This window comes from Bison bison, unplaced genomic scaffold (assembly GCF_000754665.1).
Source record: "Bison bison bison isolate TAMUID 2011002044 unplaced genomic scaffold, Bison_UMD1.0 scf7180017864037, whole genome shotgun sequence".
NCBI lineage: Eukaryota > Metazoa > Chordata > Mammalia > Artiodactyla > Bovidae > Bison > Bison bison.
This window is the reverse complement of record NW_011494609.1, coordinates 11,611,630-11,636,436: the sequence shown is the minus strand read 5'-3', so window position 1 is coordinate 11,636,436 and position 24,807 is coordinate 11,611,630. Positions and strand designations below refer to the sequence as shown.

Below are 24,807 nucleotides of genomic sequence, written 5' to 3'. Positions count from 1 at the left end.
TAGAGGCTGGAGTGGAGGCGATTAAGTCTAGTGTTCATGAGATAAAGCAGTGAAAATGGGTTTGAGTTTGCTTCTTGTGGGCAGATTCAAAGACCCTTCAGCCTGAAAAAAGGAGTGGGATTTGAGATGTCTATGGATGTTCATAGGCTTTTGGATTTGGAGTATGGAACAGGCTTCCCAGGTGGCACAGTGGTAAAGAATCTGCTTGCCAATGTGGGAAATGCAAGAGACTCGGGTTTGATCCCTGAGTTGGGAAGGTCCCCTGGAGAAGGAAGTGGCAACCCATTCCAATATTCTTGCCTGGGAAATCCCATGGACAGAGGAGCCTGGTGGGCTATAGTCCATGGGGTGGCAAGAGTCCAACACAGCTTAGTGGCTGAGTGAGCATGTATCAAAAAGTGTGGAAAGACAATATGGATTGAGGGATGATTTTAAGTATAACCAGTGAAGTGGATAAGTGAGACTATGTTAAGTAAGAAGAGAGGGTCAAGAGCACACCCCAATTTTACGGGCAAGATGAGGACAAGAGCTAACAAAGGAGAGTCAGAATGAAAAATCAGAGTGCTTAGAGAAGAAGCAGATGAGCAACTCTCAGTTCCAGTATGTGGTATCTAATTCCCTGACCAGGGATTGAAGCCAGGCCCCTTGCATTGGGAACAGTCTTAGCCACTTGACCACCAGGGAAATTCTGGTGGCTCAGCCTTGACACTATATCTTTTATAGTCTCATCTGATATATATGAAAATATCAGCAGTTTGATAGCCAAAAGGCATTTAGAATCTTTACTGAAATCTTTTATTTATTTATTTTTGTCTGTGTTGGGTCTTTGTTGCTGAATGCAGGCTTTCTTTAGTTGCATGGTTTCTTTTGTTGCAAAGCTCAGGCTCTAGGTGTGCGAACTTCAGTAATTATAGCATGTGGGCTCAGTAGCTGTGGTTCTGGGTCTCTAAAGCACAGGCTCAATAGTTGTGGCTTGTGGGCTTAGTTGCTCTGTGGCACGTGGAATCTTCCTAGACCAGGGATCAAACTTGTGTCCCCAGCATTGGCAGGCAGATTCTTAACCTCTGGACCACCAAGGAAGTTCCCTGAAGTCTTTCGAAGAGCACCAGAGGCGATTCCATTCATAATGCAAAACAAGAGTTTAAATTCTCCCTCCTCTTCTGCCTTCTGAGTTACCCTGTCCCCTTGCTCTAAATCCTCCACTGTGTCTCCAACCCTCCCTATCCCTTTCATTGATCCTGGCACCTCTTATCTTCCATGTTGGTTTTCTTCTGTTCTACTGGAAGCTCTCTACCTTTTTTGGTATTTCTCAATTCTTCCCTCATCTGTGGCCCATAAAGGACAGAAATGGTATGGACATGATAGAAGCAGAAGATATTAAGAAGAAGTGGCAAGAATACACAGAAGAACTGTACAAAAAAGATCTTCATGACCAAGATAATCATGATAGTGTGATCACTCACCTAGAGCCAGACATCCTGGAATGTAAAGTCAAGGGGGCCTTAGGAAGCATCACTACAAACAAAGCTAGTGAAGGTGATACAATTCCAGTGGAGCTATTTCAAATCCTAAAACATGATGCTGTGAAAGTGTGACACTCAATATGTCAGCAAATTTGGAAAACTCAGCAGTGGCCACAGGACTGGAAAAGGTCAGTTTTCATTCCAATCCCAAAGAAAGGCAATGCCAAACAATGCTCAAACTACCACACAATTGCACTCATCTCACACGCTAGTAAAGTAATACTCAAAATTCTTCAAACCAGGCTTCAGGAGTACGTGAACCATGAACTTCCAGATGTTCAAGCTGGTTTTAGAAAAGGCAGAGGAACCAGAGATCAAATTGCCAACATCTGCTGGATCATGGAAAAAGCAAGAGAGTTCCAGAAAAACATCTATTTCTGCTTTATTGACTATGCCAAAGCCTTTGTGTGGATCACCACAAACTGTGGAAAATTCTGAAAGAGATGGGAATACCAGATCACCTGACCTGCCTCTTGAGAAATTTGTATGCAGGTCAGGAAGCAACAGTTAGAAATGGACATGGAACAACAGACTGGTTCAAAATCGGGAAAGGAGTACGTCAAGGCTGTATATTGTCACTGTGTTTATTTAACACATACAGAGTACATTATGAGAAACACTGGGCTGGAAGAAGCACAAGCTGGAATCAAGATTTCTGGGAGAAATATCAATAACAACAGTATGCAGATGACGCCACCCTTATGGCAGAAAGTGAAGAACTAAAGAGCCTCTTGATGAAAGTGAGAGAGGAGAGTGAAAAAGTTGGCTTAAAGTTCAACATTCAGAAAACTAAGATCATGGCATCTGGTCCAGTCACTTCATGGCAAATAGATGGGGAAACAATGGAAACAGTGTCAGACTTTATTATTTTGGGCTCCAAAATCACTGCAGATGGTGATTGCAGCCATGAAATTAAAAGACGCTTACTCCTTGAAGGGAAGTTATGACCAACCTAGATAGCATATTAAAAAACAGAGACATTACTTTGACAACAAAGGTCTGTCTAGTCAAGGCTATAGTTTTTCCAGTGGTCATGTATGGATGTGAGAGTTGGACTATAAAGAAAGCTGAGTGCCAAAGAATTGATGCTTTTGAACTGTGGTGTTGGAGAAGACTCTTGAGACAAGTCCCCTGGACTGCAAGGAGATCCAACCAGTCCATCCTAAAGGAGATTAGTCCTGGGTGTTCATTGGAAGGACTGATGTTGAAGCTGAAACTCCAATACTTTGGCCACCTGATGCGAAGAGCTGACTCATTTGAAAAGACTCTGATGCTGGGAAAGATTGAGGGCAGGAGGAGAAGGGGTCGACAGAGGATGAGATGGTTGGATGGCATCACTGACTTAATGGACGAGTTTGGGTAAACTCCGGGAGTTGATGATGGACAGGTGTGCTGCGGTTCATGGGGTCACAAAGAGTCAAACATGACTGAGTGACTGAACTGAACTGTGACCTTAATTCCATGCAAGGAACATGTTGGTAATGACAGCATTCTTGGCAGAGTGGGTCAGAGGAATAGCCTGTCAGTATTCCTCTGTTAACTGTTTGCTGACCTGAAGCAGGTTAATGGTGACTTTTGCTAGAATGCTTTTAGATAAGCAACAGGAGCAGAAGCAGATTTCAGTGTGTTGAAGATTAATTCATTGCTAGATAAGTCCATCCAAAGTGGTGAGTGGAGACTATTTTTTTCCGGAAGCTTGATTTGGAAACAAGAAAATAAGAGGCTTACTAGAAGATGCCAGGTTACTTAGATAAGGTCCCTTAATCTTTTTTTTTTTTGGGGAGGAATGAAGTTTTGTTTTGCAACCATACTTAAAGCAGAAATTCATGTAGGTAGTGGCTATTATCTTAAGAGAAAAAACAATACCATTTGCATTCCTTGTTATCAATATATATTGTCATTGGAACTGATGAGGAAGAAATACACAGTATCCTTCCCCCTCCCCAGCCAGAAACCTGGATCCCAGAACAGGAACATTTCTACTGTGTGTGTGTGTGCTCAGTTGTGTCTGACTCTTTGCAACCCCATGGACTGTAGCCCTCCAGGCTCCTCTGTCCATGGGTTTCTCCATGCAGGAATAGGGAAGTGGGTAGCTGTTCCCTTCTCCAGGGGATCTTCCTGACCTGGGGACTGAACCCACGTCTCTTGTGTCTCCTGCATTGGCAGGTGGGTTCTTTTCCACTCAAACCACCTGGGAAGCCCCACTTTCTACTTAGAGATGTTTAAACATTATGAGAACAGGGTGAGCTATGAGGGGGAGTCCACCTTGAGGGGAAGGAATGAGGAGAGTGATAGGGAATGATGCAGGGAAAAAGTGTCCTTTGTTTTATGATCATAGACTTCCCCCAGATGATTTATTCAGCAAATATTTGTGCATCTCCCACCATTTCCTTCCAATTGTGCTGTTCCTTGGGGTTCCTGGGAATGTAGCAGGTGGACAGAATATCCCATCATTCCCTTGCTAATTTTTTTTCCTAACCCAAAAATTCCCAATGGGAACTGGCTATTGAATTCTTCTATTAAAAGACTGAGTCCTTTAGGTCTGTAAACAGGGGAATGGTTGCATGTTTGCTGTAGTTGGGAAGGCAGATGTAGACAGGTGGCTCCTTCCATCACAGGAGACTAGTTGTGTTTATACCTGGGCCCCTTGGTAATAATTAGTGAAGTTGCTCAGTCGTGTCTGACTCTTTGCGACCCTGTGGACTGTAGCCTACCAGGCTCCTCTGTCCATTTCCTCCTCCAGAGGGTCTTCCCAACCCAGGGATCAAACCCAGGTATCCCGCATTGTAGGCACACACTTTACTGTCTCAGCCACCAGGGAAGTCCTTTGGTAATAATGGCCTCCCCAAAAGTACGTGTGATACCCGTCAGCATACCTGTCACCACTATGGTAGGTAATCCCAAGTTTAAACATGTAAGGAAAGGTCAAGTTTAAATTAGTGAATGTTGTGCAGTGGCATTCACTTTCTTTGCTTCTGCACTCTATATGGTCTGGAAATACAGGATGGTTAACAGACATTGCTATGGAAGGGTCTTGACAAGGTCTGAACTAGGGTCTGAGTAGGAATGTCCATAACCAGCACAATATTTATATACATGTCGCAGTTGGGAAGCTTGTATCTAGCGTGTCATGTGGAAATTTGCTTTCTTGAGAAGACTGCAGAGATGTTTGGTCAATCTTTCCTCCTAGTTGCTAATTCTCCACAAATGTTTACTGTTTACTCTTCACGGTGAGTTTTGTAAATGAAAATCTGGGTTGAACAGTCTTGGGAGTTTGAGTGAAGTCTCTTGGCAACTGTGTAAGTCAGTGTTTGAATAAAAAAGAAAGGGTTCTTAACTCTCCCCCATCAGTGAATTTCTTGGCCGAGTGTCATGGCTTCAACATTTTGTCTAGACCCTGGGGACAGGGTCTGCTTCAGGCCAGGCCAAATGATCTTGAACTCAATGGGCAGAAGTCATGCTATTGCTACTGCCATTTAGTTACTAAAGAAAAGAAGAAAGAAAGTGAAAGTTGCTCAGTCCTGTCTGACTCTTTGCAACCCCATGGACTATAAAGTCCTTGGAATTCTCCAGGTCAGAATACTGAAGTGGGTGGCCTTTCCCTTCTCCAGGGGATCTTCCCAACCCAGGGGTAGAACCCAGGTCTCCCACCTTGCAGGCAGATTCATTACCAGCTGAGCCACAAGGGAAACCCAAGAATACTGGAGTGGGTAGCCTATCCCTTCTTCAGGGGATCTTCATGATCCAGGAATTGAACTGCGGTATCCTGCATTGCAGGCAGATTTTTTACCAGTGAGCTATCAGGGAAGCCCATTTAGTTACTAAGTCATGTCCAACTCTTTGCGACCCCATGGACTGAAGTAGCCTGCCAGGTTTTCTGGCCATGGGATTTCCCAGGCAAGAATACTGGAGTGGATTGCCATTCTCTTCTCCAGGAGATCTTCCTGACCCAGGGATAGAACCCATGTCTCTTACATTGACTGACAGGGTCTTTACCACTGAGCCACCAAGGAAGCCTTGCAGAGGTCACAAGGTTTTCTGTATGTTTGCTAGAAAAACAAAGCTCCTTTCCTAGCCACAGGTCATCAGTAGAATCTGCCCACTTTCTTAAAGACAAACAGTGAGTAACAACAGGCTGGAGGAAGCTATGTGATTACTATACAGGAAAAGATGACAGACATAAAGAAGTATTGGTCATCTTGGGTAGACATCATGCCCTTGTTATAAGAGCATCCACTGTGAAATCAGATTGTCCTACCACACTTACTGCGGTGACGTCTAGGGCCTGAAATAGCTCACAGTTCAAAGCTATCTTTCAGCGCAAGATAGATGGTGATAATCATAATTACCAGGGGCTGCTCAAGAGTGGGCCTGACTGTGTGGACGAGATTGCCTGTGCAGTTTTTCCCTGTCTGTGTGTAGATTTCTTTGGCTGTTGGCTGTCATGCTTGAGAGTGAGCTGCTGAGTGATGAAATCCGTGGTGAGAAAGTCATCTCACACTAAAAGGGAGTTGCTGATTGAGGGTTATCTGCTTGTGCTGTGGAGGGGCGGGTCTGTAAGTCAAGAGGCTGTTCTGCCAGAGATTTATCTGCTTCTGAAAAAAGTCACTCGGCTATATTGACAAGTGACATAGGCTTTTGAATTTTGTCTCCAGACAGCAATGGTTTATTATGTGTCTGCAGCCATGAAATTAAAAGACACTTGCTCCTTGGAAGAAAAGCTATGACAAACCTAGACAATGTATTAAAAAGCAGAGACATCACTTTGCCAGCAGACATCTGTATAGTCAAAGCTAAGGTTTTTCCAGAAGTCATGTATGAATGTGAGAGTTGGGCCATAAAGAAGGGTGAGTGCCAAAGAATTGATGCTTTCGAACTGTGGTGCTGGAGAAGACTCTTGAGCATCCCTTGTGTAGCAAGGAGATCAAACCAGTCAATCTTTAAGAAAATCAGCCCAGAATATTCACTGAAAGGACTGAAGCTGAAGCTACCATACTTTGGCCACCTGATGCCATTGGAGGAGGAGCCGACTCATGGGAAAAGACCCTGATGCTGGGAAAGATTGAGGGTAGGAGGAGAAGGGGGCGACAGAGTATGAGATGGCTGGATGGCATCACCAACTCAATGGACATGAGTTTGAGCAAACTCTGGGAAGTAGTGAAGAACAGGGAAATCTGGTGTCTATGGGGTTGCAAAGACACAACTGAGTGACTGAACAACAACAAAAATTACTGTGTGTGCTCTATTCTCTAAATGAAGACAATCTTTTCTCTGTCTCTCTTTTATTGAAATGTGGCTGATTTACAACGTTGTGTTAATTATTGCTGTACAGCAAAGTGACTCAGGTATACACACAGATATATTCTTTTTCATCGTCTTTTCCATTATGCTTTATCACAGGATATTGGATATAGTTCCCAGTGCTCTACGGTAGGACCTTGTTGTTTATTCATCCTATATATATATATAAGTTGGCATCTGCTAATCCCTACCTCCCACTCCACCCCTCTCCCACCCACCTCCCACTTGGCAGCCACCAGTCTGATCTTTATGTCCCTGATTCTGTTTCATAGACAGGTTTGTTTGTGTCATATTCGAGGTTCCAAAGTGGTACCTCAAAGTGGTACCATAGGGTGTCTGTCTTTCTCTTTCTGACTTACTTCACTGACTGTGATGATATGGTAATATTTGCAGTTGGGGCTTTTGGGAGGTGACTAGGTTTAGACTTAGTGCATTTTCTCTGCCTCTCTCTCTCTCCCTCTTCTCTCACCTGTGCCACGTGAGGACAGAAGGAGAAACTGGCCATCACCAGCCAGGACGAGGGTTTTTGCTGCAACCCAGCCCTACTGCCAGCCTGATCTCAGACTTCAGCCACGGAATCTGTGAGAAAATAAATGTCCGTGGTTTAAGCCTCCATGTCAACTGTGTTCTGTTAAGGCAGCTTGACTGCCCTAAAATAAAAAAATTCAGAGTTAACTTTTTCTTAAAAACAATATGTGTACAGAAAAAAAAATACCATAACTACAAGTTTCATTGAATTTTTACACACTGAATGAATTCATAAAACATCATTTCCCCTTTGTTTTTAAACTAGCTGCATTGCCTATACTTATTTGTTCACTTTGGCAAAACTAATACAATATTGTAAAGTTTAAAAATAAAATAAAAAAAAAAGAAATAACATATTTGACTCTTCATTAGGATTTCATCCGTGACGTGTCCTAATAATATCTTTAGAACGTCATAATTGTTAGTGCATTTAATGTTTAAAATCTACATGTGAAATAACTAAGCTTGTTTTTTCCTTCTGTCTTAATATGGGTTGGGAGAGGGGTGGAATTTCCATTAGAGCATTATTTCTGGAGTACCATATAGAATGCTATTTATTTTGAACAACTTAAATTCCAACAGCAACAGGCTTCATTACCTTTATTTTTTCTCCTTTTGTTCCATTAGAAGTTCAAATAGATACAACATATGCATTATTATAGTTGCTGTTCAGTTGGCTTGGTTGTGTCCAACTCATTGCGACCCCGTGAACTGCAGCACTCCAGGCTTCTCTGTCCTTCACCATCTCCTGGAGTTTGCTCAGATTCATGTCCATTGAATCAGTGATGCCATCCAACCATCTCATACTCTGTCACCCCCTTCTCTTCCTGCCCTCAATCTTTCCCAGCATTAGGGTCTTTTCCAGTGAGTCAGCTCTTCACATCAGGTGGCCAAAGTATGGGAACTTCAGCTTCAGTGTCAGTCCTTCCAATGAATATTCAGAGTTGATTTCCTTTAAGACTGACTGGTTTGACCTCCTTGCAGTCCAGGGGACTCTCAAGAGTCTTCTTCAGTACCACAGTCAGAAAGCATTAATTCTTCAGCGCTCAGCCTTCTTTATGGTCCAACTCTCACATCTGTATATGACCAGTGTAAAAAAACATAGCTTGGACTATACAGACCTTGCTGTCTAGGTTTGTCGTAGCTTTTCTTCCAAGGAGCAAGTGTCTTTTAATTTCATGGCTGTGGTCACCATCTACAGTGATTTTTGGAGCCCCAAATCATAAAATCTGTCACTGTTTCCACTTTTTGCCCATCTATTTGCCATGAAGTGATGGGACCAGATGCCATCATCTTCACTTTTTGGATGTTGGGTTTTAAGCCAGCTTTTTCACTCTCTTCTTTCACCTTCATCAAGAAGCTCTTTAGTTCCTCTTTCCTTTCTGCCATTAAAGTGATATTATCTGCATATCTTATGTAGCTGATATTTCTCCTGGCAATCTTGATTCCAGTCTTGATTCCAATCTTGCCTGTGAGTCTTCTAGCCAGGCAATTCATATAATGCATTATTATTAACCAATGAAATTATCCTGCTTTGGTGTATTTTAAGTTGCTAAGTGCTAACTTACTAACAATCATGGCTTTCTTCTGGCCATTTCTTTTCTGTGATAATAGTTAAATACTGTAAAACAGAACTGGAGACTAAATGTGTTCTCAAAGCTCAGCGTCTGCTTGTTCTGAGACCAGAGATCATTGGTGTGAATCTCAGTGCTCTATTTTCTCAGCTACTTGGGGTGGTTGGAGCTGCCACGGTCAAGCAGGAGGCTTCTATGTTCTATTACGGATGGGGAGAGAGGTCCCCCCACCCCAGGACCCCAGACTCAGCAGTTCATAAAGCCTAGAGAAGCTCTGGACTAATTCCCTGATGTCCTCAGAAAAGTCAGACTCCTCAAGGCCGTGCAGGTCTCCAGCCTCACTTCCAAGCGTCCCCTTTGTCCCTCCTAGATTCCTGCCTCTGCCTGTGGGCCTCCCTGGAGCAGCAATCCTGAGCATCCTCAAGTAGGGGTTCTGTCCTCTGTGCTGTGAAAGCAAAGCCAGAGTGGGATGCAGATAAAACAGCAAGAACAGCTTTTATTCCAGAAGTACTGTCATAGGGGAAACTTGACCTTGGCACAGAGCTGGGCTCAACTCTGAGTACTGAGGATTTACAGCCAAGGAAGAGGTTGTGGGGGGTGGAGTGGGTTCGTGGTTGGGGAATTACTGTGAGGAAACACTAGGGGTCAGGGAATTCTGGCCAAACTGAATTTGACAGGATGATTGCCGAAGGTGGGCCTCAAGTTTGGGGGAAGGAAATTTGACCAGATAATAATAAAAAACTTATTTATTTGTTTGTGTTGGGTCTCAGTTGCAGCATGTGGAGTCTTCATTAGGTTATGTGGGGTCTTTCGTGGCAGTGCATGGTCTCAGCAACCAGGCTTAGTTGTCCCGAGGCATGTGGGTTCTTAGTTCCCCGACTGGGGATTGAACCTGTGTCCCCTGCATTGCAAGGTGGATTCTTAACCACTGGACCACCAGCGAAGTCCCTTGACCAGATATTGAGGGTGAGGGATTCTGGGTAAACCCACTTAGCAGGAAGCTTGATGAAACAGGGTGACACAAAGATGGCATGGGAGTCCAAGGCTGAGGTCTTGCTGAGAAGGGGGTTCAGAGAAGGCTGATTGAAGTTCTGTCAAGGATGGCCTTTCAGGTTCACAGGCAGGTTTTCCTTGCTGTGTCATGTCCATAGTTACAGCTATGCTCATCCTTAGGGCTGTGAGCACCTCAAAAGTTTACTTTCTTTATCCTTGAGCCCCAGCCCCCTGGACCCCGCCCCTCCTCTGCAAAGGAGACACTCAGAAGAGGTTTTTTGAGGCAGTGAAAGCACCCAGGGTGTGAGGGCCCAGGGCTAGCTCCCTCTTGAAAGCCAGAGGCCACATGAAAGCTCTTCCAGTGGGAAGTGTTCCTGTCCTAGCTGGTCAGCCAAAAAGGACAAACATACAATGCCCCTGAGTCTGTGTCAGTGGGGACACTTCACCAATATAATTTCCTGCAGTCCCAGCAGCAGGAGTGGTGAATGGTGAATGGGATTTTTGTTCACGGTCCTTGGTTGAGGTTGTGAGGTGATGGGAAAGGCAGAGGAAGAATCCATTTGTTGTGGGTCTGGATGTTCAAATTCCCTTGTCCCAAAGAGGAGGCCCCAGATGCCCTCTGAACACCTCTGGGCCCAGAATCTGGCCAGTGGCCTGGCAATGACCCACAGTGTCACAGGCAGCTGGTGTGCGTGGCCACAGTCCAAGGACACCTCTCAGGGGAAGGGAGGGGGGCCTCCACGGAGCTGGCACAGGGAGCCGGAGCAGATGGTTTTGAACATTTTTGAAATGGGAGAGGGGTTGAAATAGAGTTGATGGCTTATTTTGTTAAGTAGAAAAAATTTTTTAAATGGTCAGCCACCATCACCCTTCCCCCGCCCCCATAAAATTGAAAAATATATTTTACCCCCCGAAAGTGGTAAAAATGTGCAAAGCTTCCACTCCACACAACCTCAGCACTGGTGCCCAGGCCCTTGAGGGAGGTCCAATAAAAACAAGTATTAAAACCTTCTTAGAGGGACTGGAAATGTGGGGGCGATGTCACCCAGTGCTTCAGATAGCTGCGACTGCTATCTTTCCTCCTGTTTCCCTGATGCCTCAGTGGTAAAGAATCTGCCTGCAATGCAGAAAACTCGGGTTCGATCCCTGGGTCGGGAAGATCCCCTGGAGAAGGAAGTCACAACCCACTCTGGTATTCTTGGCTGCGGAATCCCATGGACAGAGGAGGCTGGCAGACTTCAGTCTGTGAGGTGGCAAAAGTTGGACATGACTGAGCATGCATGCATCTTCCCTCTCCTGGGATCATGGCCATCACGGTTTTGAAGCATGACCATCCCTCAGTTCGGGTGTGACAACCTGTCTACCAGTGGTGACAGAAGACCCTGAGCACCAGAGCTGGTCCAGCACCTTGAAAGGGAAAAAAAATTACATTCTTTTTGTCATGAACCTTTCATTGAAACAGCACTTCCTTCCATCATGAATATGGCGCTGTGTTAGGTTCCTAGGGCTGCGGTAACAAACTGCCACACACCGAGGGCTCAGGACCCGAGGAGATAGGATGGTGTGGCTGTCGACAGATGCTTATCTTCTCATGGGGCTGGCGGCTGGAAATTTGCAGTCAGGTGTGGGCAGGGCTGGTTCCTTCTGAGGCTGTGGGGAGAGCCTGTCCCAGTCTGGTTGCTGGTAATCCTTGATGATCCCTGTCTGTAGACGTATCACCACCATCTCTGCCTTCATCTTCACTTGGTGTTCTTCCAGTGTGCCTATCTGTGTCCAAATGTCTTTTAAAGTTTTATTTATTTATTTATTTTATTTTTGGCTGTGCTGGGTCTTCCTGATCCAGGGGTCGAACCCACGTCTTCTGTGTCTCCTGACATGCAGGCCTAGTCTTTATCACTGAGCCCTCAGTGAAGCCTGAGTATTATTTTGGTACACTTTAAAAAGTATTTTGATGCATTTATTTCAAAATAATTGATTTCCTTGGTTAACTTGTATCTTTTGTTTTATGAACTGTGTTGAAAGTTTCCATAATATAAAAATGTTTGAGAAGGGTTTGTGGCTCTTGCTGGCTTCAGGAAGAACTCACTTCCACAGAGAACTGTTAGGAGGCCCAGTTCTCTTCCTCTCACTGGCCCTCCAAGAGGTGGCTACTGTCCTCTGAACCTAGCAGGCTGTGTTTTCTCTCTGGTGCTCCCAGACCCTCCAGGGCTGTGGCCTGTGATGCGAGCATCCAGCCAGGGGTGGAGCTCTGGGGCATCCCTGGACCACTTTTCCCACGCTCCTCCGGGCTGGGGTCATCCCTGGGTAGGGCAGCCTCTGCTTGTTGTGACAGAATCCCCTTGCAAGGTGGGCTTGAAAAGGAGGACTGAGGTGACAGTGTGGGGTGTCTCCATCCTGCTTCAATTAGAAGTCAGGAGGGTGACATTTCCCTCTGCACTCATCTGGAGCTCTTGTGGTTGTACGCTTAGCAAAATTGGACATGAGCAGATGAACAGGAGAAAAAGAAACAATTTTACTTCCTATATACCGAAATCTCATAGAATTGGGACTTGAGAAGAGGTCAAAGCAGGCAGCCTTTAAACTTTTGAGACAAAGAAACAATAGACTTGTGGGATGTTGACAAGATAAAGAATCTCAGGTTTTGGGTGCTACTTCGTGAAGAATCTAGACAGCGTCTGGGCTGGAGTAGTAAAGAAGTAACAAGGTTTGTTTCAGAGAAGGCAATGGCACCCCACTCCAGTACTCTTACCTGGAAAATCCCATGGACAGAGGAGCCTGGTAGGCTGCAGTCCATGGGGTCGCTAGGAGTCAGACACGACTGAGTGTCTTCACTTTCACTTTTCACTTTCATGCATTGGAGAAGGAAATGGCAACCCATGTTCTTGCCAGGAGAATCCCAGGGACCGGGAAGCCTGGTGGGCTGCCGTCTATGGGGTTGCACAGAGTCGGACACGACTGAAGTGATTTAGCAGCAGCAGCAGCAGCAAGGTTTGTTTATATCCGCTTTTCTGCCCCAGATTCTTCATTTATGGAGATAAAGGTGTCTCTCTAGTTCCAGATTCAGAGAGGGCACTTTCCACATGACAGATTTTTTGATTTTGGGGGGACAGAAACGAGGGTCAGAATGTCCTTGCATTGGCTGCTTATTAAATAACTGTAATTCAAAATAATCCATATGCCATTGAAACGTATTTTGGAGTGACCTGCCGTAAGCCCCAAAAAGTCATGACAGAAGTAATTGCCACCAGACATCCAGTGGTTTCCAACCATATTGAGAGGCAGGCATGGTTCTCCCCAGTTGGAGACATAGACACAAGTGGGTAGTATTTAAACAGTTTGTCTCAAATAACACTCTCTTGTGATCTAGCCTGATGTGAACAAGATCTTTTGTTTCCAAATTCCTCCATCTTTCCATCCAAGCAGGGTGCCTAAGGTTAACAAAAGAGGACTTTTAAGAATCTGCTCTGCAGCGTCTTAAACTGATCTAAAATGGAAAATGGAGTGCATACTGATTTGGCAATTAATGAAATATTGGAGCATCATCATAGCAACCACATACTTTGATTTGGAAGCCTGCCTTTTATGTCTGGCCAACTGGTATGTTACAGCAGCCTTCCAGGCCAGCAGCCATCCAGGCTTCAGAGTTTGCAGAAAAAGTAAAGCCCAGACTTCCTGGGGTTGTGTTAATCCTGTTTTTAATTTTCTCTATATTGTGGTGTTTTGACATTAAAAAAGCATCATAATATACAAAAAACCTTTCTAGGAACTTCCCTGGCAGTCCAGTGGTTCAGACTCTGAGCTTCCATCCACATTAGGGAGGGCAATCTGCTTTATCCAGACTCCTGATTCAAATGTTCATATCATCCAAAAAACAGCATCACAGACACAACCAGCATGTCTGACCAGATTTTCAGGCACCTCCTGGCTCCGGCAAGCTGACACACAGTCATTGCCCTGCAAGAACTGTATTGCTCCCGTAGCTTCAGACGCTGACTCCTGGCCCTCCTCCAATGGGCCGAGGCTGGACTCTGGCTGGGCGCTGAGAGCTGTGGCCTAGCGTGGGCTTGGGGCAGTTGTAGAGAGCTTCATTCACATGGCTTTATCCAAGTGGTGCCCACTGGTGTTTTCAAAGGGGTCAGCCTAGAGTGGAATCACCTGGGACACACTAAAATGCAGATTCCTGGGTGCCAGACCTGCGTTATATGAGTCTGTGTGGGATGGAACCTTTTTTAAAAAACAATTTATTTTATTGAAATGAATATAGTTTTATATAGTTGATTTACAATGTTATGTTAATTTCCACTGTCCATTGAAGTGATTCAGCTTTATCTGTATATGCATTCTTTTTTGTATTCTTTTCCGTTACAGTTTATCACAGGATATTGGATACAGTTGCCTGTGCCATGCAGTAGGTCCTCGTTGTTTATCCATTCTGTATATAATAGTTAGCATCTGCTAATCCCAAACTCCAGTCTGTCCTTCCCCTCTACCCCTTTCCCTTTGGAACTCCGTGTCTGTCCTCTACATCATGAGTCTGTTGCTGTATCATAGATAAATTCACTTGTGTCATATTTTACATTCCAGATATAAGTGATACTGGGTGATATTTATCTTTTTCTTCCTGACTTCACTTCACCTCTAGGTCCAGCGATATTGCTGTAAATGGCATTATTTCATTTTTTTTTAAAGGAATGGAAGCTTTGATCTTGCATTTTTAACCAGCCTCTTGGGAGATTCTTACACCTGAGTTTGAGAGCCTCTAGGTTGTTCAGGCTGCATGTTGCTTGTTCTTTCTGCTTTCCCCACAATGCCCGTCTGCTCTCCAATGGCCTGGGGGATGGTGAGAGTCTTCTCAGATGTATGAGGATGGCGGGTCTGGAGCAGGTGTGCTGAAGGTGAAACCCAGCCCTCTGAACTGCTCACTGTCCTCTATGAGTCCTGGGGCTGGGATTCCCAATCCCTGTTCCCACCTGTTACATCACACCTGCCCTTCAAGAATGAGCTTGAATACCACATCTTCCTTGTGGCCTATCCAGCAGGCTGGACAGTTCTCTTTCCTTCGAGGTCACAGGCCCCTTGGTTGTGTGCTTCAGCCCCAGGCACTGTCTCTGGCCTCAGAGTGGACCGTTGCTGTCTATTCCAGATCTTTCCCTTCAGCAGGCGGTCCTCCCACCAGCCCCCTTAAACTTAACTTCTAGATCATCCCCTTGGCTTCCCAGCCCTCAGGCTGTGGACCTCTGATGCCTTTGTCTCCAGGCGCTGCAACCTCAGGAGGAGGGTTGGATTCTGGGTCCTGGTGACGCACCGTATACTCAATCAGAGGTGCAGATGTAATTGGGGGTGCAAAGTAGAACGTTTGGAGAGCTTGCTTCTTGGTCTCTGCACTGTGGGCAGGAAGTTTCTTCCAACTGCACATGAAAACAAACAGCCCCAGCGAGCTTTGGCCAGTTGGATGGTCAGGCGTGGCGCTCTTCCTGCCCCCTGGATGCTGAGCATCCCTTCCTGGGGACTTAGATTCATATGGAGGGTCCCAGGAAAGGGCACAGGATGGGGGATGAGATCCGAGGGTTACTATTGAAACAACTGCTGAGGAAGAGCAGACTTATCCGAGAAAGGTAGCAGAATTGAAAAAGAGCATCTTTTGCCTGCATTGGCTTTTATGTTTCTCTCTAAAGCATACTGCAGGAGAAAATGCAATTTGGTTTCCCTTCCCCCTTCCCCTGCCAAAATAGACTACACATCCTAGCCCTGCAAGTACAGTCTCACAAAAAAAGGGACAGACTTCTTAGCCTCTTACAGCATCAGCTCAGCATCATTCTCAAAGTCCATTTGCCTCCTGGGGTGATTTCTCTGAAGTTGGTGGGGGCTCCAGCTGATTACGAGCTCCACTGGGGGACCCAGGAGAACAAGAGCTGGATTAAGTTGACCTCCAGAGAGTCGGCTAGTTGTTCCATTTCTTTTATGGGGAATGTATTTGGAACAGATTTTTCCTTAATGAAATTTCAAAGTGCTCTTTTGCTGTCAAAATTACCGACCCTTCTTTGTTTCACACAGTGGGTTTCTTTTCTTGCCCTTTTGTCCTCTTATCCAGCATGATATTCTGAAAACACAGACATTGAATTGAGGATTGATGTGTTTCCTCCCTATGTTAAGCCTTTAAACATCAGCCATGGACTCTACTATGTGACTGTAACTGACTTAGTTGTCTGCTGTGTCTCTTTAAAAAGTTCTGGAATGCTGTCCTAACCCACTAAGCTAAAAGGATTTTCAGATATTTGCATGCTCGTATTATTGTCAACAGAGCAACCATGTGGTGGGATGTGTCTTGATTGGACCATTTTACAGAAGAGAAAAGTGAGGCTGGGGAATAATGTCCTACCGATGAGTAGTGCATCGGCACTATGGCAAATGCCTCAGCACAGCAAATAGTAAAGAGCTGCTGCTGAGGCATGAGCAATTTGAATAACACTGTTCTTGGTTTTTCCTCATAGGGCTTCCCAAGGCAGAGAATCATCATTTTCTGGCAAATAAACCAAGCCCAAGACCTAATTGTGCTGAATGTCATATGCTGACAGCTCTTGGAATCCACCCTTTGGCTTAGCTTTCAAACAAGAGGTTCATCTTACCCAGGAAAAGGGTGAGTTATCTGCTTTCTTAATGTTATAATGCTGACATGGATGATCCTGGATTTGTGGAGAATAAAAGAGATAGGTGAGCAAAAGAACATGCGTGCATGTAAAGTCGCTTTAGTCGTGTCTGACTCTGTGGGACCATATGGATTTTAGCCTGCCAGACTTCTCTGTCCATTGGATTCTCCAGGCAAGAATACTGGAATGGGTTGCCATGCCCTCTTCCAGGGGATCTTCCCCACCCAGGGATTGAACCTATGCCTCTTACATCTCCTGCATTGGCAGGTGAGTTCTTTATCACTAGTGCTACCTGGGAAGTCCAGTGAAAGAATAGGAGATTTAAAAAGTAACCTAAAAAAAAAAAGAAAAGAAAAGAAAAAAAAAAAAAGCCACTGCTTTGCACAGATGGAATTCCAAGGTAGTAGTACACATTGAAGACTGGTCTTGCTTCTTTCTGGGAGTGATGAAATGGTGCTTAAATCAGTCAAAGAAGAATGCCAGGGGTCTGTACATTTGGGTCTAAGACATATGCTTTCCAGCCTTGCAGGTTCTCTAGCTAGATGCCATTATGGAGTCAGAGAAGGGCAGAACTGGAAGGACAGACCTAGTGAGCTGTGTGGTTCCATGTCCTTCTAGATCAGGGATCCGAGACTCCCGCCATGAAGGAGCCAGGACCACTGCCTGGTTCCTGTGGTCCCAATCTTCCACCAGGGAGTGAGAGACGGTGGCACTCATCTCTGCCTCCCTGTGGAATCTCATCACTCCACTTGTGTCTGCAACAAGACTCCAGAGTTTCTAAAACTTGAGCTATGAAGCATGGGTCTCGTCTCGTCCCCCATCTCAGCCACCCAGGGCAAAGCTATACTCCTGCTTTTTGAGGTCTAACCATTTGATTGTTTTCCTTTCAGATGGCTTACATGAAGATGAGATGGGTATATATTTCCCTGATGGTCCTGGGAGTCTTTTGTCTGTATTATAACCTGGAGGATCTGAATCCTTTTAAAGGAGAACCAGTGATTTTCAAGAATGAACCTGGGGACTTCCTTCAGCTCCCAGATATAGATTGTGGGCAGGATCCCCCCTTTCTTATACTGCTGGTAGCTTCATCTCATGAGCAGTGGTTTGTCCGCTTGGTCATCCGGAGCACGTGGGGAAAAGAAAAGATCATAAAGGGAAAGCGGATAAAAACATTCTTTCTCCTGGGAACTTCTCCCAGTAAACACATCTCAAGAGAAGTAGCCAAGGAGAGCCAGAAGTTTCGTGATATTATCCAAAAGGACTTCACAGATGATTATTTCAATCTGACCCTGAAGACCATGATGGGGATGCAGTGGATCTACAGCTTTTGTCCACAGACAACTTTTGTGATGAAAACAGACTCTGACATGTTCGTCAATATCTACTATCTTACTGAACTGCTCCTGAAGAAAAACAGAACAACTCGGTTTTTCACTGGCTTCCTAAAACTGAACGAGTATCCCATCAGGAAACGGTTCAATAAGTGGTTTGTCAGTAAGTACGAATATCCGTGGGACAAGTACCCACCCTTCTGCTCTGGCACTGGCTACGTTTTCTCTAGCGACGTGGCGGGTGAGGTGTACCATGTTGCCAATAGCGTGCCCTTCATTAAACTGGAAGATGTCTTTGTGGGGCTCTGCCTGAAAAGACTGAAGATCAGACTGGAGGAACTTCACTCCGAGCAGACTTTCTTCCCTGATGGGTTACCGTTCACCACCTGCCGTTATAAGAAGATTGTGGCCTCCCATCATATCAAGCCACGAGACATCCTGAGGTACTGGCAGGCTCTGGAAGGTTCCCTGCCAGAAGAGTGTCCAGATAACTGAGGGGAGCCTAGAAGTGCCTGTGGACCACCTCGGTGATGGCTTTTGAAAGATCTTTGATGGTGTGGCTGAGACTCCCCAGGTCAGGGAGGGAGCAAGGAAGGAAGAGGCAGAACACAAGGTCCTGCAGCCTTCCCTGTCTAAACATAAATGCCACCACGGATGAAGCCCCATTTGGTACCCAAGCCATAATAGACACCATCTCTTGAGCACCTACCCTGAGGCACTAACTCATGTGCAGCTGCATCTTCTCATGTCAGGAGACAGCATCCACATGGAGTGGTGGGTGTCACCATTGCCACTTCACAAACAAGGAGACAGCAGCTTAGAGAGGGATGAGGACCTGTCTCAAGGATGACAGCCGGCAGACACCAGAGCGAGGGGGAGAGCCCAGTGTCATCAGATCCCAGGCGGCAGCCCCCGTCTCAGTCCACCCTTGTGAGCTGCCTCCTGGGAGAGGATGGTGGCCATGGGGGCTTCAAGGGGGGCCTTGCTGCTGGCATCCGTCAGTCCCTTGTAAGAGTCCCCTCTTCCTCCTCAAGTCCCATTCTTGTGCTTTTTAGTGCAGAGACTTGGGTGAACCAATGCCCCCCGTCCCTCCGGTACTGAGTTCCCTGGGTTCACAATGAGTCTGGCTGGCCTGAGACCCTGTTAGCAGCTTGGCACTCAACTCACTACAAAGACATTGCTGCAGTGGCTGCAGCTCTACCCCCAGGAAACACCCAGTTCTGGATAGAATCCAGTCTTTAGAAACCAGATTCAGCTCAGAAATCACTGTGAAGCTTGGCCTGCTGTACACACCTGTTGGCCCTTCTGCTGAGTGGGGGATCCCTGAGAGAACAGCATTTCTTCCCTGGTGTCCATGGTGACCCCGTCTGTTGGCTCCATCTGTCCTTGGTCTGCACTTCAGGTCTCCAAGTGCACACTGGAGGGTGGTTGGATGCGTCATCCATGAAGGATGCTGGGAGCTTTTCTGGGAACTGGGAATGATTTAAGTCAAGACCCTCTCAAGCAGCCCCTGGGATGTGGAACGCTGAACTGAGTCTTGGTCCAAGGTGCGTCTCCCTGAGTGCGTGTCCTAAGCCCAACCCCAGCTCAGTGTCACTGCATTCCTCAGATGGCCAAGGAACAGATGCATTTTGTGATATGGACTTTAGTATGCATCTCATGGGGGTTTGGAAGAGCCTGTTCTGCAGGGTTGTGTGGAAACAAAACACTTTTTTTTTTTTTTTGGCAGAATCTGCCCATTCAGCCACTGTCACACTGACATACAAAGCCATCTTGCTCCCAATCTCCAGGAGGATCAGTTCTTACTTTCTACTTTATTGCACCGAACTTTAGCAGCACTCAGAGCCGAGGCCTCACATGACTGTGAAACTTACAAATGTTGAACGAAGCTCTGACCTGAACACAGGAAGAGGTGTCTGCTGCAGAATGGTCACAGCCGGGTTGATCTGCAAAATGGCATCTTATTTTGCACAGTGTTTTTCATTTCTGGGTGGAGCTGCTTCTTGGCGGATGTGTTTTCTTATCCCAGCTTCTCTGAATGTGCTGGGTCATGTTCAGAAAAGCTACCTTCTCAGGTGGGAAAATTAGGGACTGAGCTTGTTTTCTGAAGCCTGGATTTAGCAGGGCCAGTCCTCAGTCCCGTGAGACAGACTCCCTCTGATTTGGGGGATAACGGTGGGCTTTGGGCTTTGAGGGTGAAGGAGCCTTTGGCAATAGGGCTGCGTTTGTGCTTAGATGTCCACCTTGTCTGGTGTGCATGTCCATGTGGCCGCTGGGCTGGGATGGGAGGTTCATCTCACTCAGGATCTGGTCTCAGCACCTGCCCAAAGCCCTCTCCATAGGAGCACAAGCACACACTCAGCTCCACCCTCTGTGTGCTCTGAAACAGTTTTCTGCAAAACACATCCCTTGCCGCCATCCCCAATTCTATTTCTTTATATAATGAAGACCTTTTATACTCTAAGGAAAAACATGTTTTGTGACTACAGAACTTGAAGGCACCTTTGAGCTTATTTGGTCTGGCATTTACATAGGATGAAAATAAAGCTCAAAGAGACCCAGAGGCTTGCCCAAGACCTCACAGCTTGTTTGTCATGGAGTGCAGGTTTCAGCCAGAGGTGTAGTCCGTGATGCTGTCTTGCTTGTATGTGAGAGTAAGAAACTGTGAAAGTGCAAATTAGGAGACAAGGTGAGGCCTCTGGGTGCTTCCAATAGCACCCAGAGTGAATTTCAGAATGGGACTGGAGAGGAGCCAGGCTGCTGTCTTCACTCACAGGTCCAGGGAGGAATGGTGCTCATGTGTGCTCAGGTGTGTATGCTCAGTTGCTAGGTCATGTCTGACTCTGTGATCCCAGTAACTGTAGCCCGCCAGACTCCACTGTCCATGGATTTCTCCAGGCAAGAATACTGGAGTGGATTGCCATGCCTCCTCCAGGGGGTCTTCCCGATCCAGGGATCTAACTCCCATCTCCTGTGTCTCCTGCATGGGCAGGTGGGTTCTTTACCACTGAGCCACATGGGACATCCATGACACTGATGGCCAAGGCTAATTGCCAGACACCGAGATAAGGGCTTCACAAGTATTACTTCCTTAAATGCTCACAACTACTCCCCAGGAGGTGACTACCCACTTTCCTGCTTTTCAGTTCAGTTCAGTTCAGTCACTGTCGTGTCCAACTCTTTGCAACCCCACGGAATGCAGCAGGCCAGGCTTCCCTGTCCATCACCAACTCCTGGAGCTTGCTCAAATCCAGGTCTATCAAGTCAGTGATGCAATCCAACCTTCTTTACAGATGAGTAACCGAGCCATGAAATTAAAAGACACTTACTCCTTGGAAGGAAAGTTATGATCAACCTAGATAGCATATTCAAAAGCAGAGACATTACTTTGCCAACAAAGGTTCGTCTAGTCAAGGCTATGGTTTTTCCAGTGGTCATGTATGGATGTGAGAGTTGGACTGTGAAGAAGGCTGAGTGCCGAAGAATTGATGCTTTTGAACTGTGGTGTTGGAGAAGACTCTTGAGAGTCCCTTGGACTACAAGGAGATCCAACCAGTCCATCCTAAAGGAGATCAGTCCTGGGTGTTCTTTGGAAGGACTGACGCTAAAGCTGAAACTCCAGTACTTTGGCCACCTTATGCAAAGAGTTGACTCATTGGAAAAGACTGTGATGCTGGGAGGGATTGGGGGTAGGAGGAAAAGGGGACGGCAGAGGATGAGATGGCTGGATGCTATCACCGACTCGATGGATGTGAGTCTGAGTGAAGTCGGGGAGTTGGTGATGTACAGGGAGGCCTGGCGTGCTGCAATTCATGGGGTTGCAGAGTCGGACACGACTGAGTGACTGAACTGAACTGAACTGAACCAAGGCAGAGAGAGCATGACCAGCTAGCTCAAGGTCACATAGCTGAAGTGTTCTTGGAAACACCACATGTGTTGGTCACAATCAGCACTGCCGCCCCTAGGCAGTCAGTTGGCCTGAGGGATGCAGTCTGTGTTCAGAGGGAGGCAGGTGCCCCCTCCCTTGGGGGTTCAGGCTGCACGTCTGGCCCTTCCACAGACTTCCCACACCACACACCCCCTCCCTTTAGGACATGAACCCCAAGTCCTCCGCTGGGCTGGAGACTGTACAAAGGAACCAGAGGGGCTCCCATAGGGCCGGCCTCTCCACTTGGGGGCTTGATCCCAGCTCTTCTAACCTCTGCAGAGCAAGCCCCTTGCTCAGGTTGTACTTTCACCCTCTCTGTGTTTTCCCCTTCTGCCAACTCAGCCCCCACACACCCAGACAGGCTGTTGTTTCTGATCTTCCAAACCATCATAAGCCCGTTCCCTTCACTGTCCCATGTCTGCTCCTTTGGCTCTTCTGCCCGAGACGGTTTTCCATATTTGTCCTCCTAAATTTGTCTCCTCTTCATCTGAAATCCCCTCTAATCAGACTCTGGTGCCTGGCTCCACGAGATGGTTCTCACTTAAGTCACTGATGACCTGAGAGATGTGGGTTCCAAGGTCAGGTCTGTGTTCTCATTGTGCTGCCTGCACTGCTGGTCTTGCCCACTTCTGGGGCACTGGACGCTCTGGACTCTCCTTCTCGCTGGTCCCTCCTTTGCTTGTTCCATCTTCTCACTCTGCCTTGGCCTCATTTATTTCCCCTCGTTGTACTCCGGTGGTCTCATCCAGCCCCATGGTTTAAAATATCCTCTTGTGCCGAGGGTGCCCATTTATCTCCAGCCTGGGGCTTTCTCTTGCTCTTCAGCCTCATAAATTTCATGGCCTACTTGACATCACCAGGTGAGCAAATATACAACTGCACTTGTCCTGAACTGTCTCCCCCAACTCCTGATCCACACTGCCTGCAGCCTTCACTTCCTCAGGTGATGACCCTTCCAGTCTTTGTTGTTGTTCAGTCGCGAAGTTGTGCCCAACTCCTTGCGACCCCTTGGACTGCAGCATTCCAGGCTTCCCTAGCCCTCACTATCTCCTGGAGTTTGCTTAAACTTGTGTCCATTGAGTCAGTGATGCCATCTAACCATCTCATCCCTGCCCTGCTTCTCCTTCTGCCCTCAATCTTTCCCAGCATCAGTTTTGGAGCCTCAGCTTCAGCATCAGTTCTTCCAATGAATATTCAGGACTGATTTCTTTTAGGATTGACTGGTTTGATCTCATTGCAGTCCAAGGTACTCTCAAGACTTCTCCAGCACCACAATTGGAAAGCATCAGTCCTTCAGTGCTCAGCCTTCATTATGGTCCATCTCTCACATCCATACATGACTACTGGAAAAAGCATACCTTTGACTAGATGGACCTTTGTTGGCAAAGTGACGTCTCTGCTTTTTAATATGTTGTCTAGGTTTGTCATAGCTTTTCTTCCAAGGAGCAAGTGTAGTTTAATTTCATGGCTGCAGCCACCATCTGCAGTGATTCTGGAGCCCAAGAAAATAAAGTCTGTCACTGTTTCCATTGTTTCCCCATCTATTTACCATGAAGGGATGGGACCGGATGCTGTGATCTTCATTTTTTGAATGTTGAGTTTTAAGCCAGCTTTTTCACTCTCCTCTTTCACCTTCATCAAGAGGCTCAAGGCAGACACTTTGAAGGCATCTGTGACTCTTCTCTCTCAACCAGTGCATCGGCTCTGCCTTTGTTTTATATCCAGAAGCCAATCGTTGCCCCCACCTGCCCCCGCCCCAAACCCCCATCATCTGGGACTTGTGTCCCTGCAGTAGCTTCTACCTGGGCTTCTGGCCTCCATCATTGTATCCTCTTCATCTGTTTCCTAAGCAGCATCCAGACTGCTCCTTTGAAAATATGGACCAGAGCATCTGACTTCTCTGCTCCAAACCCATCTCTGAGGAAACCCTCCAATGATGTCCCATCTTTTAAATCATTGTCTGCCTATGTTATCTCCTTACCTCCTCCCTTCCTGCTCTCCCCTCACTTACTCTGGCCTCCCTGAAAGGGAGTACTATTCCAGCCGCACTGGCCTTCTTGCTCTTCCTGGGATGTCCCAGGCACACTCTAATGACCTCAGGGCCTCTGCCAGGGTCATCCTTTCTTTGGACAGTCTCATGGCCCATTTCTTTGTTTCTTTAATGTCTTTAGCCATACATCATCCCTTCTTTAAAAGCCTCATCCTGACCACTTTCTATGGAATTGCAACTCATCCCACCTGGTGCCCCCTTGCCTTGTTATGTTGTTTCATTGCACTGATCAATTTCTAACAGAGTATAGCATATTTACTTATTATCATGCATCTATTTTGGTTATTGTTTATAGTTTGCTCCAGTTGAACAAAAGCTTAGTGCAAGAATGGTTCTTTGTTTTCTCCACTGAGGTACCTTACATTCTTAGCATAGTTCCTGGTACAAAGTCTATACTCAATAAATATTTGCTGAATGGACATGTGATGACCTTTGTGGCCATTTTAAGGTGATCTTAAAGGGGAAGCAGGGAGCCTCAACTGAAAGGTGAAGGAGTTCTAAAATGTAGCCAACACTATGGACCCAACATGTAGTTCCAGTATCAGTCAGTAAATTGGATGCTGAAATCCTATTTTTACTGAAAACTGGGACCTGAAAACCTAGAAATGCTATATAGTAGTGCTTCATGACTTCATGCCCTCTCCTTTTAAGGAATAGGAAATCTCTCACATTGAGAAGTAAATAGAATTCTATAATGTAATTTGTGTGCCTGCCCACATCCCCCAACCCCATCTTATCTCATCTACAACCTCCTTCTGTTGCTGGTGGTGGTTTAGTTGCTAAGTCATGTCTGACTCTTGTGACCCCATGGACTGTAGCCTACTAGGCTCCTGTGTCCATGGGATTTTCCAGGCAAGAATACTGGAGTGGGTAACCATTCCTTTCTCCAGGGGATCTTCCTGATCTAGGAATTGAAACTGGGTTTCCTATAT

General features: G+C 46.2%; 1 protein-coding gene across 2 annotated transcripts in view; it reads left to right on the top strand.

Annotated features, from left to right (window-relative positions):
* B3GALT5 (UDP-Gal:betaGlcNAc beta 1,3-galactosyltransferase, polypeptide 5) overlaps positions 1-20,775 on the top strand; it is a 43,558-nt gene extending 22,783 nt beyond the window's left edge. For both annotated transcript variants that reach the window (XM_010834949.1, XM_010834948.1), the window contains exons 2-3: positions 16,411-16,556; positions 17,457-20,775. In XM_010834949.1, coding sequence (XP_010833251.1) covers positions 17,457-18,392 — 936 coding nt within the window. In that variant the 5' untranslated portion in view covers positions 16,411-16,556 and the 3' untranslated portion in view covers positions 18,393-20,775. The remainder of the gene's footprint in view (positions 1-16,410; positions 16,557-17,456) is intronic.
* Positions 20,776-24,807: the final 4,032 nt, after the last annotated feature.